General features: G+C 34.7%; 1 protein-coding gene across 4 annotated transcripts in view; it reads left to right on the top strand.

Moving 5' to 3' along the window:
• RABGAP1L (RAB GTPase activating protein 1 like) overlaps positions 1 to 14,124 on the top strand; it is a 689,413-nt gene that overhangs the window by 453,806 nt on the left and 221,483 nt on the right. For all 4 annotated transcript variants that reach the window (XM_060132737.1, XM_060132738.1, XM_060132736.1 and 1 more), the window contains exon 17: positions 324 to 467. In XM_060132737.1, the coding sequence (XP_059988720.1) occupies positions 324 to 467 (144 nt within the window). The remainder of the gene's footprint in view (positions 1 to 323; positions 468 to 14,124) is intronic.

Genomic DNA, 14,124 nt, shown 5'->3' with positions numbered 1-14,124 from the left:
TGGAGTGCTGTGACTTGACCGTGGAGTCCTGATACTCACTAGACCACAGGTGTTCTGTCAGAGCAAGCATTTCCCAAGAAACAGGAACAGTCAAGTGAGCAAGAGTTGATCTTTGTTATTTGTTCATAACACGTCTTTCTTGTTCTCTGTCATATGCCCAGTTCTCATCTCCTATCATCACTTCTATGTAGTTATATAAAAGTCAACAAATGCTGTAGTAAATTGAGAGTGATCGTAGCAAGCTTGTCATAAGTCGCAGTTGTGGCAGGAAATGAGGCGTCTTCAGTGTTCCTCCCCCCACAATTTTCCACTTTGACTTTCAGGAGCAGTTACCGGACCTGCACGGCCATTTTTCTGATCTGAACCTGGAAGCTCATATGTATGCATCCCAGTGGTTTCTCACTCTTTTTACTGCCAAGTTCCCACTCTGCATGGTCTTCCACATCATTGACTTACTGCTTTGTGAGGTAGAGTGACTCCCATCTCTCATATTTAAGTCAAAATAGAAAATAGTTTCTACTTAACATGATTAACAATTTTCTTCAATTTCTTTTTACCTTAAAAAAGAACATTAAGCCATAAATACTGACCAAAAAGTTCTATTTGAATTTTTAGTAAAGACTACTTTAATTGTAATTTTATTATTTGTGAGAAATGAAAATGTTAGGCATATATAATTTCTACAAATTAAAATGAGATAATTAAATTTGTATCATTAAATTCACAATAAGCCTATATCTGTGTAATTATGCATTACTAATACCAAGGACCTTTAAAGTTAAATAAGTGAAATTAGAATCAGGTGTGTTTTTAATGGTAATGTAATTATACTCCAAGAGTGAATATAAATGAAAATTTTATGGTAATTAAGTTCTCAATTCATATCTCTTCCTGTGTGTTGTTTGAGACTCCTACCAGACAATTGAGAAGTGATAAACTAAAGCTTCTATATCATATAATTATATGTTTAGACAGTAGAATATTTCAAAAATTAGTTTGCAGAATTCCTTAGGTATCTATATTTGTTTCCTTTATTGTTTTTAGTTCCTTAGATGGCTGTATTTATTTACTTTACTCTTTTAAAGATGTAAATAATATTACACACACATACATCGTTTACTGCCCATCAAAATGTTTGTCTTCGCGGTGATGAAAACGTTGCTGGATAAGAAAAACTTTTTTATTAAGAATATAAATGTATATAAAAATATAACTGTCTTAATGTAAAAAGCTGGAGTAATCAAAAGTGTAAACTTAATATAATCTAGACAGTTTTATATTACAATATTTTTTAACACAAAGTTTCTTCTTTCTTAGAAGAAAAGTCTAACCATTTTAATAACCCCAGGAACTAGAAATTTCATTATAAAAATAAGGTTAAAAAAGATAAAAACATATAAGCTATATAAAGCATAACTGTTACTTTTCAGCCTACTTACTGCAGTAACCATCTGATATGCAAGCACAGCTGGGTTTTGCTCTTCAAAGGTTCTAGCTAGCAGAAGCACAACATATGAAGGGTGCAGAGCATTTTGTAAACATGTAAGATTTTAAAACATTTGTAATATATTTTGATAAAGAAGAGTTGAGTGACTCGCTGAGAGACACAGAATATGTTCCTGAATTCTGAATATTATAACAGCCAGAGTACCTGACTGATGACACATTAATTCTATTTGTCTTACAAATTAGTTCCTAAAATGCCTATTTAAATTAAACCTAAAGGAAGAATGCAAAATTAGGAGCTAAAACCTTATTCAAAGTCAAAATGGTGTGATCACAGTATGCACAAAGCAAACTGGACATTGTACTAAAAACTCTACTTTGCCTGATTATCCAAATGGGTGTGGTGAACAGTTCTGACTCCTCTAATTTAGTTTAATATTCTTTGAAAGTAAAACCAAATTCATTGAGTTCTGTAATCTTAAAACAAGGTGATACTAAAAGTTAGTTTTGATAAATATTTATAGGTCTTACTTATTGCACACTGATCTGAGTTCAGTATTTCATGGTATTTATAAAAATAGGAAAAAGTGGGGGCATGACATTTTAACAGTTTTATCTTTATATATAGTAAGAGATTGCAAATGCTTACTATCATTGCTTCATGTTTTTTGCTGATATTATCTAACTTCAGAGTAGATTGGTTCGGTGGTGTTCATTATAGAAAAGAGAATGAAATGAATATGCTTAATCATACCAGTTAAATTGGATTTCTTGGTCACTTTTGGTAAAGTAGTAACACTGGAATAGTGACTTTGTAAAGTTGTCTCTACCTGAATGGTGCCATACCTGACACTGGAGCACTGTCCACGGGTCTTCTGGAACCCAGATTCATAATTCCTCAGGAGATTTCGTCTTGAAGATATTTGAATTTCTAATATCAGTTGCTAAAAAAAATTAGCAACATTTATGGTAAGGAAAAGAAAAGTAACTGTATAAGCCTTCTCATCAGTTGTCAGCTGCGATTCATAATCACAGTGTTTGAAAGCTCTTAATGCTCATTAAAATTAATAAGAGCATCATAGATGTTACTTTTTATTCCCTTAAACCTGTACGCTGCAGCTTTTTAAGGAAGTTGCATAGCTTTCCAAAACGGAATAGGTTGTAATCACAGCATCATGGTAACCAAGGAAATAAATGATAACATCCCTTAACAAAGTAAATAGCCTTTCAAAATAAAGTTTATTGGGAACAGTATTGTAGTGTGCTTCAGGATATTTGTTCTTTCCACTAAGTCATCTTTGTCAGAGGATTAATTTGCAGAGGAAACTTTTAGATAAACTTTTATTTCCTGCTTGTCTGTGTTTTCTCTTTGCCCCTTTCCTCCTTGTGGTTAATAAAATATTTATATCAAGGCTATTCTTTCATGTGTGATAAAATATTCCAAAAGAAGAAATGGAAACATAGTCTTAAATAGAATCATCCATAGGTATTTGTTTTCGTCCTATTCTCTCTTTTTAAAGAAAACAATTTAAATCTTGATGGTCATGAATTAATATTGAGTTACAAATGGAAGGCTTGGAAATTCTTAGATGGAAAAAGTGTTGATTTTTCAAAGTTCATTATTCTGACAAAAAAAATGTATTGGTCTGCAGAATATTTTGTGCAAAGATCCTATTGCAAAATGAGAAAGTCATTGAGCTTGAAATTTTACTCTTAGAAAGTATATCCTCATTTCATGTCTTCCTAAGTTAAATGTTTTTAAGGATTTCTTCATTCATTCTGAGGTTAAGAATATGAAGTTAATGAAGTAGCAGAAAAGGGAAGAATTTTAGTAAACTTTGACAATGCAGTTGGAATCAAGAACTAGTTATCGGTAGTTTTATTTAAAATACTTACTTAAAGCTAAATATGCGGTGACTAGGGTTAGTTCTTTTGTTTGGTGAAGATGGATTGCAACAGGATTTGAAACTAGAGTTGAAAATACATTTTCTTATATTGAGATGAATGGAACTCTGTAAATTGACATTTAGCCCAAAATTGAAATGAAAAAAAATTCTTTTTAAAGAACAAAGCCTCCTATGTTTATTATCTGTCTCTGTTTATATGGAGGGATAAGAAGAAGGCTAAAAGTATTAATTACAGTGTAAATGCTATGCTGTTAATCCCCCAAGAATAAAACATTGGTTTTTAAAGAACCTTTTATTTAAATATAACAGAATAAAAGAAAATGTGCAAAACTTAGTGTAAAACATGCTGATTTTTAACAAACCGAACATACTAATGTAGCAAGTACCCAGATAAAAGAAAAAGAACATTACCTGCATTTCATAAGCCCTCCTCCCCTCAGTCACTACTCCTCTGAAGAGTGATCACTATCCTGACTTTTAACACCTAGATTAGTGTTAATTGGTTTTGAACTTTATGTAAATGGCATCATACATATGAACTCTTTTTCATCTAGCTTCTTCATTCCTCATTATGTTTGTGAGACTCATCCATATAGTGCATCTAGGCATGGTTTATTTCAATTTTGTGAATATGCTACAATTTATTTGTTCTTCCATTCTATTGTTGATGGGCGTTTGGGTCGTTTCCCGATTAGGGCTATTATGAATAGTGTTGCTATGAACATTCTTGAACTTGTCTTTTGGTAAACATATGTACGCATTTCTTTATTTTTTAAATTTTTTATTTTTGCGGTACGCGGGCCTCTCACTGTTGTGGCCTCTCCCGTTGCGGAGCACAGGCTCCGGACGCGCAGGCTCAGCGGCTATGGCTCACAGGCCCAGCCGTTCCGCGGCATGTGGGATCTTCCCGGACCGGGGCACGACCCCGCGCCCCCTGCACCGGCAGGCGGACTCTCAACCACTACGCCACCAGGGAAGCCCGTGTACCCATTTCAGTGGGTACACGTCTAGGAGTGAAATTTCTGGGTTAGGGCATATGTAAGCTAAGGTTTTGTAGATGCTACCAAACAGCTTTCCAAAGTATTTTGAGCATCGCCTTTTGTGTTGTTTTTATTCAGTAAAAGTCTTCCTCGTGATCAGGGGCATATTTTTTGTTTTCTATTTTTTTTTTTGTAGATGGCAGGTCCTAGATCAGATTAGTGTTCATGAACATGGAGCAAAATGAATCTCATTTGGTGATTGAAGTCATTCACTTAATCTCTGTAGTTGCGTACAGATGGGAACTAAGAGCTGGATCTAAGACCCAAATCACTTTTGTGCTTGTATGAGGGCAGTTACCCTGATGTGGAAAATTCAGCAATGTATTCAGTTATAGAAGAAGCAACATAGAGACAGCTTAACATTGGCGTTGAGGTATTTGGCTTTTTAGTTAACCCTTCCTGTATCACTTTCTTCACATTACTTTACCAATATATGTCTTAGTTTTCTTCTCTGTAAAATGAAGCTAACAATACCTAGCTCCTGGGTTTATTTTAAGGATTAAATGCAGTTATGGATATAAAGTGTCTAGCACTCTGTCTGCTACGTAATAAATATTTACTTAATAATATTACCTTCCATTCTGCTCCATCCACCTGTATAGTCCTTTTAGTTGCTTCTCAATTTATTCAATTAACAACCAACTTTAGGGATTCTTAAGAGAGGGTTAACTAGCTGTTGGTTCGTTATTACCTTTCTAACCACCTTTGTTTTCCCCCCAGTTGAGGCGCCTCTTTGCTAAAACCAAAAATTTAGCCATTGACCTTAATAGAAGTTTTATTCTATTTCTTATTGACTATAGTGATTCAAGTAGTCCTCCAAAAGTGTTTTTTCTTCCACCTTCTTTCAAAAGACATAAGGAAAACAGTGTTTCTTTTAGTCTTGACAAGATAACTGACAGCTGTTTAAAGTTGACTCTTCCCAGATAGTTCAGGTTTTAGAGTATCAAATATATTCAGCTTTATATAGTAACTTGGTACTTCATGAAATTTAAGGAAATCATTGACCCTTCAAATTGGAGTATATTTCCTGCCTCTCCTTTCTTCTTAGGGTGATGAGAAAAGAAATGACAGTATGGGATATCTGATTGAATACCACCAAGTATAATCCCCCTTTCAAAGCAGTTTTCTAAAGCTGTTATCTGAAGAATAGATTCATTGTATAATATTTTTACTCTTTGCCCCCATTTTCCTCCCTCAAATAGTGATACATTGAATTTTTAATTGAGATATAGTTGACATATAACATTGTGTAAGCTTGTATCACAGTGTATCACAACATGTTTGATACATTTATGTATTGCACTATGATTACTACAGTAGCATTAACACCTTTATCAAGTAATACATTGAATTTAAAGCACATCACAATGGGCTGATATAAGGAAGATTAAGAACATAAACATAAAATTTTCTGAAAACTTTAAGAATAGTAATTGGTCACAAGAGAAGAAAAAAATGCTTTGACTAACCAATAAATACTGTAGAGGCTATTTTAATGTTTTACTTATCAGTAGAAATCCTCAGGACTAGAAAAAACTCTAAAATCTCGTTTCTGGCTGCTAATATCTTTCCTACCTACTAGGGTCTTTATGGTTCTCACATCAGTTGTCTTAACAGCTCTTTCTTGTGTTTTTGTTAATTTTGACATTACAGAAAGAGGCAGAAACCTCAAGTTAAAAAATGGCAGAACGACTATCTGTGCTTCCTGTGACTTTGAGAGGAATATTCATTTATTCAACAAATGTTTATTGAACTCCTACTAATGCTTGGCACCATTCAAGTTCAGGGATACAACAGTAAATAAAAAACAGATAAAACTCTTGTCCTCATTAAGTTTTTATCCTTGTGGAAAAGGCAGACAATAAACAAATGACTAAGTAGAATATACAGTATATCAGAGGTGTTAAATGCTGTGGAGAAAGATAAAGGAAAGAAGAGAAATATGGCAGATCTTAACAGGGTCTTTTGACCATGGTAGAGAATTTAGGTTTTACTGGACTGAGATGGGAAACCACTGGAGAGGTTGAGTATAGGAATGACATGCTCTGATATATGTTTTATCTTGAACTCAGGTTACATTGTTGAAAAAAGATGTGGGGAGAATTTGAAGGGAGAAGTGGGAGACCAGTTAGAGACAATTGAGGTGATCTGTGGTGTTTGGACCAAGCAGTGGCAGTGGAGGTAGTGAAAAGTGGTTGAACTCTGGACAGATTTCAAAGGTAGAGGAAACAGGATGTGCTGATGGAGAATCTGGGGTAAGTTTTATTGATTACATGTTTTCATTTAAGGTAGTAGTGAGAGGGAAGGATGGCTGGTTGTGCAGCTTCCATGCTTCAGGGAGCATCTTGGAGACAGATGATGCTGTGGAGTGAATGGGGAATGTTACTGTTACATGCTTTGTTCTGGAAGTGCTTGGATTACAAATTCTCTGCAGTGTTTTTCCAGAAGCAGGTTTTGGTGCCCCTGGGAACATTTAAGGTCAATTTTTAAATAAGAAATATAGAGGGTGGAATAATTATGAAAGATGATCAATGGGGGAATAAGCATGTTAAACCTAGTACTTTAAAATACAGCTGCATATTTACTGCTAAAAATAGAAGTGGTATTTTGCTTCAATAAAATCAGACTCACATTACTGTGAAGACTCACAAAGACTTTATATACCTTGAACCTGTTCAGTAACCCAGAGTATTTAGTTGTTGAGTGTTTAGTTCTCATAATCAGAGCAAAGATCACTGACTTAAAGTTGTGGGGTGACAGATTTTTTTCCAATAAAAATCTTTCAGTTCATCATAAATTGGAATAACTGAAGTTACTTTATAGTATTTTTGGTGGCAGAAACACTCATAACAGTTAAACTGTATATACATGGATTGAATAAAATAACTAAACATAGTCTATTATTTTTATGATTAAATATTTAAAATATACCCACAGACATAGAAAACAAACTTATGGTTACCAAAGGGGAAAGGTGGTGGGGGGAGGGATAAATTAGGATTTTGTGATTAACATGCACATACTACTATATATAAAATAGATAACCAACAAGGACCTACTGTATAACACAGGGAAGTCTACTCACTATCCTGTATTAACCTATATAGGAAAAGAAGCTGAAAAAGAGTAGATATATGTTTATGCATAACTGAATCACTTTGCTGTACACTTAAAACTAACACAACATTGTGAATCAACTATACTCCAATATAAAATAAAAATTTAAAAAAGAATAATAAAAAAATTAAACATACCAAAAAGTCATAAAGACATACAGTGAACTCCTGTGTCTACCTCTCTGGTTAAGACATAAAACAATACCAACAATGTTAGCTTTGTACATTATTATCTCTTCCTGATCACACCTCCCGCCTTTTGCCTTCCTCAGAGGAACCATTCAGTGTTTATCATTCCCATGTATGTCTATATGTATGCTATGTATATATGTATCTCTGAGCAATTTCCAATTGAACATATTTGGAAAATATTACTGTACTCACTGGTTTATCAAGTCCACTTCCAAAATATTTTTTGAAAGCAAAATGTGTCTTCTCCTCAGTATCATGTCCTATTCAGTAACCTCCTAACTCATCTTACCACTTGACCTTCTTTTATCCCATTATTCTCCACAGCATCCAGAGAAATTTTCATAAAACCCAGATCAGGTCATGTAACCCCTCTGCTGAAAATGCTTCAGTGATTTCCCACTAAATAAAACTTGAATTGTTTCCCTTGGTCTGTAATCTTACTCTTCCTTCCTCCACAGTGGTGTCCCTGGGTCAGTCTTCCCCTTACTCACTGTATATCCAACCCTGGCCTTTTAGCTTCCGAAACACTTACGATCTTTTCAGGTTGAAAATGTCTGTGTAGCCTTTCCCTTCTGCCTACAGTGTGTTCTTCATTCTACCTGGCTTACTCCTTCAGGTCTAAGTTTAAATGTTTCTTCCTCTAAGAAGTTTTCCCTGATCACCCATTCTTAAGTAGTGCGTCCTTTTACCTTCTCTGATAGCACCCTGTAGTTGGTGGTTATTTATTTATTTACTGTGTATTACTTTTCAAATACCTATTTCTTCTACTAGATTATACATTTCTGAAAAGAGAAGCCATGTCTGTTTCGTGTCCTACTGTATACCTAGTCAACTTGTAGACACACAAGAAATATCTGTTGAAGGAAAGTAGGAATGAAGAATTAATGGACAAAATGATTTTTATTGTCCTCATGTAGATGTTTTTATGAAATCCTATGGGCTGAAAAATAACTGTGCCCTTGATTCTTAAGAGAAAAAAAATAAGTTAATATATTTAGGAATTCTTTCTCTTTTAGTTAAGAAATTTTAAGAAACAGAAATCCAGACATAGTAGCTCAAGTACAGTGGGGGTTTATTATAAATATAGAGGGAACCCAGGAAAAGATGAGCAAGTAGACCTCAGGAAGGACAGGTGTCACAGAAACTCCAGGCACTAATCTATATTGGTCTCTCTGTGTTTATGAATTGGATGTTCTCCCTTCTTTCATGACCTACATCTTTGTAGCTTTGTTTGTACAGGGCCTAAAATATCTCAGAAACGTCTGCCATTACCTTTCAGCTCTAGGATCAACAGCTCTTGGATCAACAGCTCTTGGCAAGCTCCTTATATTTTTAAGATAAAACTCTTGAGGGATAACCTAATTGGTCCGGCTCGTATTTTAAATAAGCCTCCATAGTCATGGGTCAAAGGTATGGGTCACCTTAGGCTAGTTGTCCATCTCTTGTCCAATATTCTGTGATAAGGGTTAGGCTTGGGGGGAGTCACATGACCTACAGCCCACTCAACAGGAACTCTACATGGAAGCAGATTTTCGGAGAAGGGTCACTGGTGAATCTGGAAAAACAAAATATTTCTAGGTGCATATACTTCATGGATTGAAATTATTAGTGTTAACTGCTTTGAAATTTGGCATTTGATAAATATTTATTAAATACATATTTATTCTCAAAATTGTATTATCAATCTCAAAATTACAACTCAAAAATGAATTATCCAGCTGTAGATATTTATTTAATTAGAATGAAGAGTAGCACAGTTTTAATATAGAGTATAATCTTAAAAATTATGGTCCTCAGGGTTGAAGTGGTAGCAGTGTTCCAAATCATTTTCATGATACAGTTTTTCAAGTAGGGTTTTGAGTAAAGGCAGCATGTAACTTCAGTCTATGTAAATTATTTTAATAATTATCTGCAAAGCAATATAGAGTATTTGAATGCTTCCCATTGTGTGGAAATTGGATTGTGAAAGCATCTTCTAACTAATACTAGTTTAAAGACCTCCATTGCTATTATTCATAACAACAGTCTCTGATTTATAAATTATTTAGATTGTACAGTAGAGATGAAACTCTATCATACAGTGTCAGCTGGAAGTAGATTGGAAATGAGACCTTTTTTTGGAGAGTAGTTCCTTACCCTTACCATTCAGTTTTATTCATACCCAATTTTTGCTGATAAACTTTAAGGCTTCCCTTTTTAAGTCTCAAATATTTGAGGACAGGATACCGGCAGGCTTTTCTGGGGAGTAATTCTGGGCCACACACTTCCCTAAAAGTTTTACATCCCTGTCACACTTCTTACCTTCTCCAAACAGACTGCTGCCCTTCATCTTCCTCATATAGTTGGCCAATTAGAAATAGTTTTTTTGATAGTCTGATTATTCTTGTCCATTTCTATAGCAAATAGACCAGTGATCTTTGCCTCTCTTAAGAAATCCCCATTATCTACTCTCATTTAAAGATTGGAGTCTTATCGCTTCTCAACATTGGTTGAGGTCTCTCAGTCCAAGAATTTGTTGACCTTGTATCTCAGTTGCTCCTTCTATGATCTAGCAGAATTTTCATCATGAAATGGCTTCTTCTGATGTTCCTGGGATTCTTTTCTAGCTTCCCTTTTCAGGTACTTTACCATCAGCATCCATTGTTGGGCATTTTTAACCAAACAATGATTTGACCTTTACATTATTTACCCAGAGCAATCATATCTAGACATAAAATAACCACCTACCACTACTAGAATTGCTGATTGCATTGGTTAAAAAAAGAGGCATAGTGGAACATTCTGGTCTCCTGCTTTTTGGATTGTCTCACCAGGGTTTTCAGAAGCTCTTATTTTTTTTAGAAGTCTACTTGACATTTTGCTTCTTGTCCATGTCCTAGTAATATAGCCCACTTTGCTCTTCTTTGTGAGGAATAATGCCAGAAAAATTTCCATAATTGAATAGAACAATTTCCTGCATGTTCCACTGGCTCATTGACCTACTGAGTTGCAGCTTAGGCTGTGTCACAGTCTGGTGGTTGTTTCTTACAGCATTTAGTGGTCACGGTCTAGTTGTTCTCCAACATCCCAATGAAGTAGGCACATACTACTTATGACTAGTTCTCTTGTTTATGCTAATTGACAGATAGGCAAGAGACCATTTTGTTCATAAGAATCCTTAATACAGAGAAAAATTAGTGCATTCTTAGTATTCAGAATCTGTCTTCCTGTAAATCTGTTGAAAAGATTATTTGTTAATATTATTATATGACTCTTTGTAAAAAGATGAACAATAGATATCCAGCAGTACTGATAAAACCTCTAATTTAAATGCTCTTTTTTCTATTCAATAGAATAAAACACATTATTATCTAATTATCTGATAATTAATGTGTTCAACTTGAAATGTAAACAGCTTAAAATAAGTGACTGGGTTGAAGCTAATAGTGCTAAATAAACACATTCAGATACAATGAGTCAACCTTGAAATACACAAAATTATCAGGCTTCTGAAAAATAGGTCATCTTTAGAAGATATTACTTTGCCTACTCACCTATATAGAAATATGATCCATTTCTTGTCCCAGATATTACTTTTCCCCCAAAATCAGTTTAGTTTTTTTGTCGTTGTTGTTTATGTCTGATAGTGCACTGCATGGAAATTTTGCAAATATCCCTTGTTCTGTGAGAACCTTCTTGTTAATATTAGAAGAGCATGATGATACAGTGCAATACTGAAAGAAAAAAAGTCTTCCTGTTAGCTGATTAGTTATAGGAATAGATATATAGATTAATGGATTAGAATTGAGAGTTCAGAAATATACATTTTTGGGTAACTGACTTTTGACGAGGGGTGCCAAGACAATTCAATAATGTCAATTGGATATTGACATAAAAGAATGAAGTTGTACGCCTACCTCATACCATAGGTAAGAATTAACTCAAAAAATAAATCATAGGCCTAAATGTAAGAGTTAAAACTATAAAACTCTTAGAAGAAAATCTAAGTGTAAATCTTCATGACCTTGGATTACACAATGGTTTCTTACATATGACATTTAAATCACAGCAACAAAAAAATAGATAGATTTTGTCAAAATTAAAAATTTTTATGTTTCAAAGGACACTATCGAGAAAGTGAAAAACAGACCACAGAAGGGGAGAGAGTATTTGTAAATCCCATGTCTGATAAGGGCTTTGTATCTAAAATATATAAAGAACTCTTGCAACTTACTGATAAAAGACAGATAGCCCAATTTAAAAGTGGGCAAAGAATCTGAATAGACATTTCTCCAAAGAAGATATGCAATTGGTCAATAAGTACATTAAGAGATCTTTGACATCGTGAGTCATCAGGGAAATGCAAACTAAAAGCACAGAGAGATACGACTTCACACTCACTAGGATAGGCAGGTATAATCAAAAAGGACAAAAACTAGCATTGGTGAGGATGTGAAGACACTGGAACCCTCATAAATTGCTGGTGAGAATGTAAAGTGGTATAGTTACTTTGAAAAGCAGTTTGGAAATTACTCAAAAAATTAAAAATAGAGTTACCATATTACCCAGCAGTGCAATACACACACACACACACACACACACAAAAGAACTAAAACCATAAGTTTACCAAAAAAAACCCACCTTGTATACTAATGGTCATACCAGCCTTATTTGTAATTAACTAAAAAGTGGAAGCAACCCAAATGTCCAACAACTGATGAATGAAACAATGTTGTATACCCATATTGTGGAATGTTATTCAGCTTTAGAAAGGAATGGTGTGCTGATACATGATACAACATGGATAAACCTTGAAAACATTATACTAAGTGAAAGGATCCAGACAAAAAGGACACACTGGTGGCGCAGTGGTTGAGAGTCTGCCTGCCAATGCAGGGGACACGGGTTAGTGCCCCGGTCCGGGGAGATCCCACATGCCGCGGAGCGGCTGGGCCCGTGAGCCATGGCCGCTGAGCCTGCGAATCCGGAGCCTGTGCTCCGCAACGGGAGAGGCCACAACAGTGAGAGGCCCGCGTACTGCAAAAAAAAAAAAAAAAAAGACACATATTGTGTGATTTCATTTATATGCAAATCCATGGAGACAGAAAGTATTGATAGGTTAGTATTTGCCAGGAACTAGGGGGAAGAGGGATTAGATACAAGGTTTCTTTTTGGGGTGATGAAGAGTTCGGGAATTAGATAGTGGGGATGGTTGTACAGTTTTTTGAATATACTGAAAACCACTGATGTGTCTATACCTTTAAAGGATGAATATTATGGAATTTGAATTATATCTCAACTTGGAATGGGGGTGGGGAGTGCTTGTTAAATATACAAATTTTATAGATCCATCTTAGATTCAAGATTCATGGAAGATATGACCCTAGAAATCTACATGTTTAACAAATGTTTCCAAATTTTAAAATTCTCTAAAGTTTAAGGAATGCTCATTTAATAGTTTTATGAAATGTGTTTGGGCTAAAGGATATATACTCTGTGATTATTTTAATCACCCATAGCAGCAGTAGCAGAGGGTTATTGGGGGATCTGTCTTCTGTCCCATATGGGAGTTATTGAATGGTACAGGCGTAGTCCTTTTTCTGGAGGATTGAGAAGAGTGAAATGGAGAAGCATGAGACAGTGCACTTTTTCATTTCTTAGAATTCATTACTTTGGCAAATTCTAGGAAGTGAAATAGTAGTCTAAGGTAATGAATTCAGAGAAACACAGAACTTAAGGGAAATATCCAGCAGTGTTTATGTGTTTGCTGTATTTTCAGGTTGATTCTGGGGGTAAAAACCTTGTTCTGTTGATTTTTTTCAAGGCTGTTTTGGTCGTCTGTTACCATGGGCCTATCAACAAAGCCAAGCTGACAGAAAACAGATGTGAATTTTAACAGCTAAACTTCCTCAGCATTGGCATCTGGATCAGTTTTGTTGCACGGCAATGCTGCAGCAAGACAAATTATGATTAAAAATAGGCAGATATTTTATTTCATGAAGATTTAGGTGAAGAATAAGGTGGAACCTTTTAGAGTTAGCAGTTGTCAAGTAGGGAATGAAATGAATATGCATTTTTTTCAATACAGACTATTTGTGAGGCTTATTCAGATTTTTACTTTCACCAAGTCAGAAAATGATAATATGATCATTAATAATATGCTATATATATATAAAGCTTAAAAATCTCTTTTGAAAATTGAAAACTTCTCCTTCTCATAAAGTATCAAAGCTTTTCTAAAATCAGATTCACAAGTATCTTTTTCTTACAAAGAGAAGTATGGCTTGATACTCAATTCTTTGTGGTCGATATCAGGCACTGACTAAGCCTATTTCTTTCTTTGACAAGAGAAATAGATGATCAAGCTTACAAGATTCTACACTTACATAAATGGTTTATTAGAATGGTTTTGTTATACATAAGCCCAGTAGCATGCTGTAGGAT

The sequence above is a fragment of the Lagenorhynchus albirostris genome, chromosome 2 (assembly GCF_949774975.1).
Source record: "Lagenorhynchus albirostris chromosome 2, mLagAlb1.1, whole genome shotgun sequence".
NCBI classification, from domain to species: domain Eukaryota; kingdom Metazoa; phylum Chordata; class Mammalia; order Artiodactyla; family Delphinidae; genus Lagenorhynchus; species Lagenorhynchus albirostris.
This window is presented reverse-complemented; position numbering and strand designations above follow the sequence as displayed.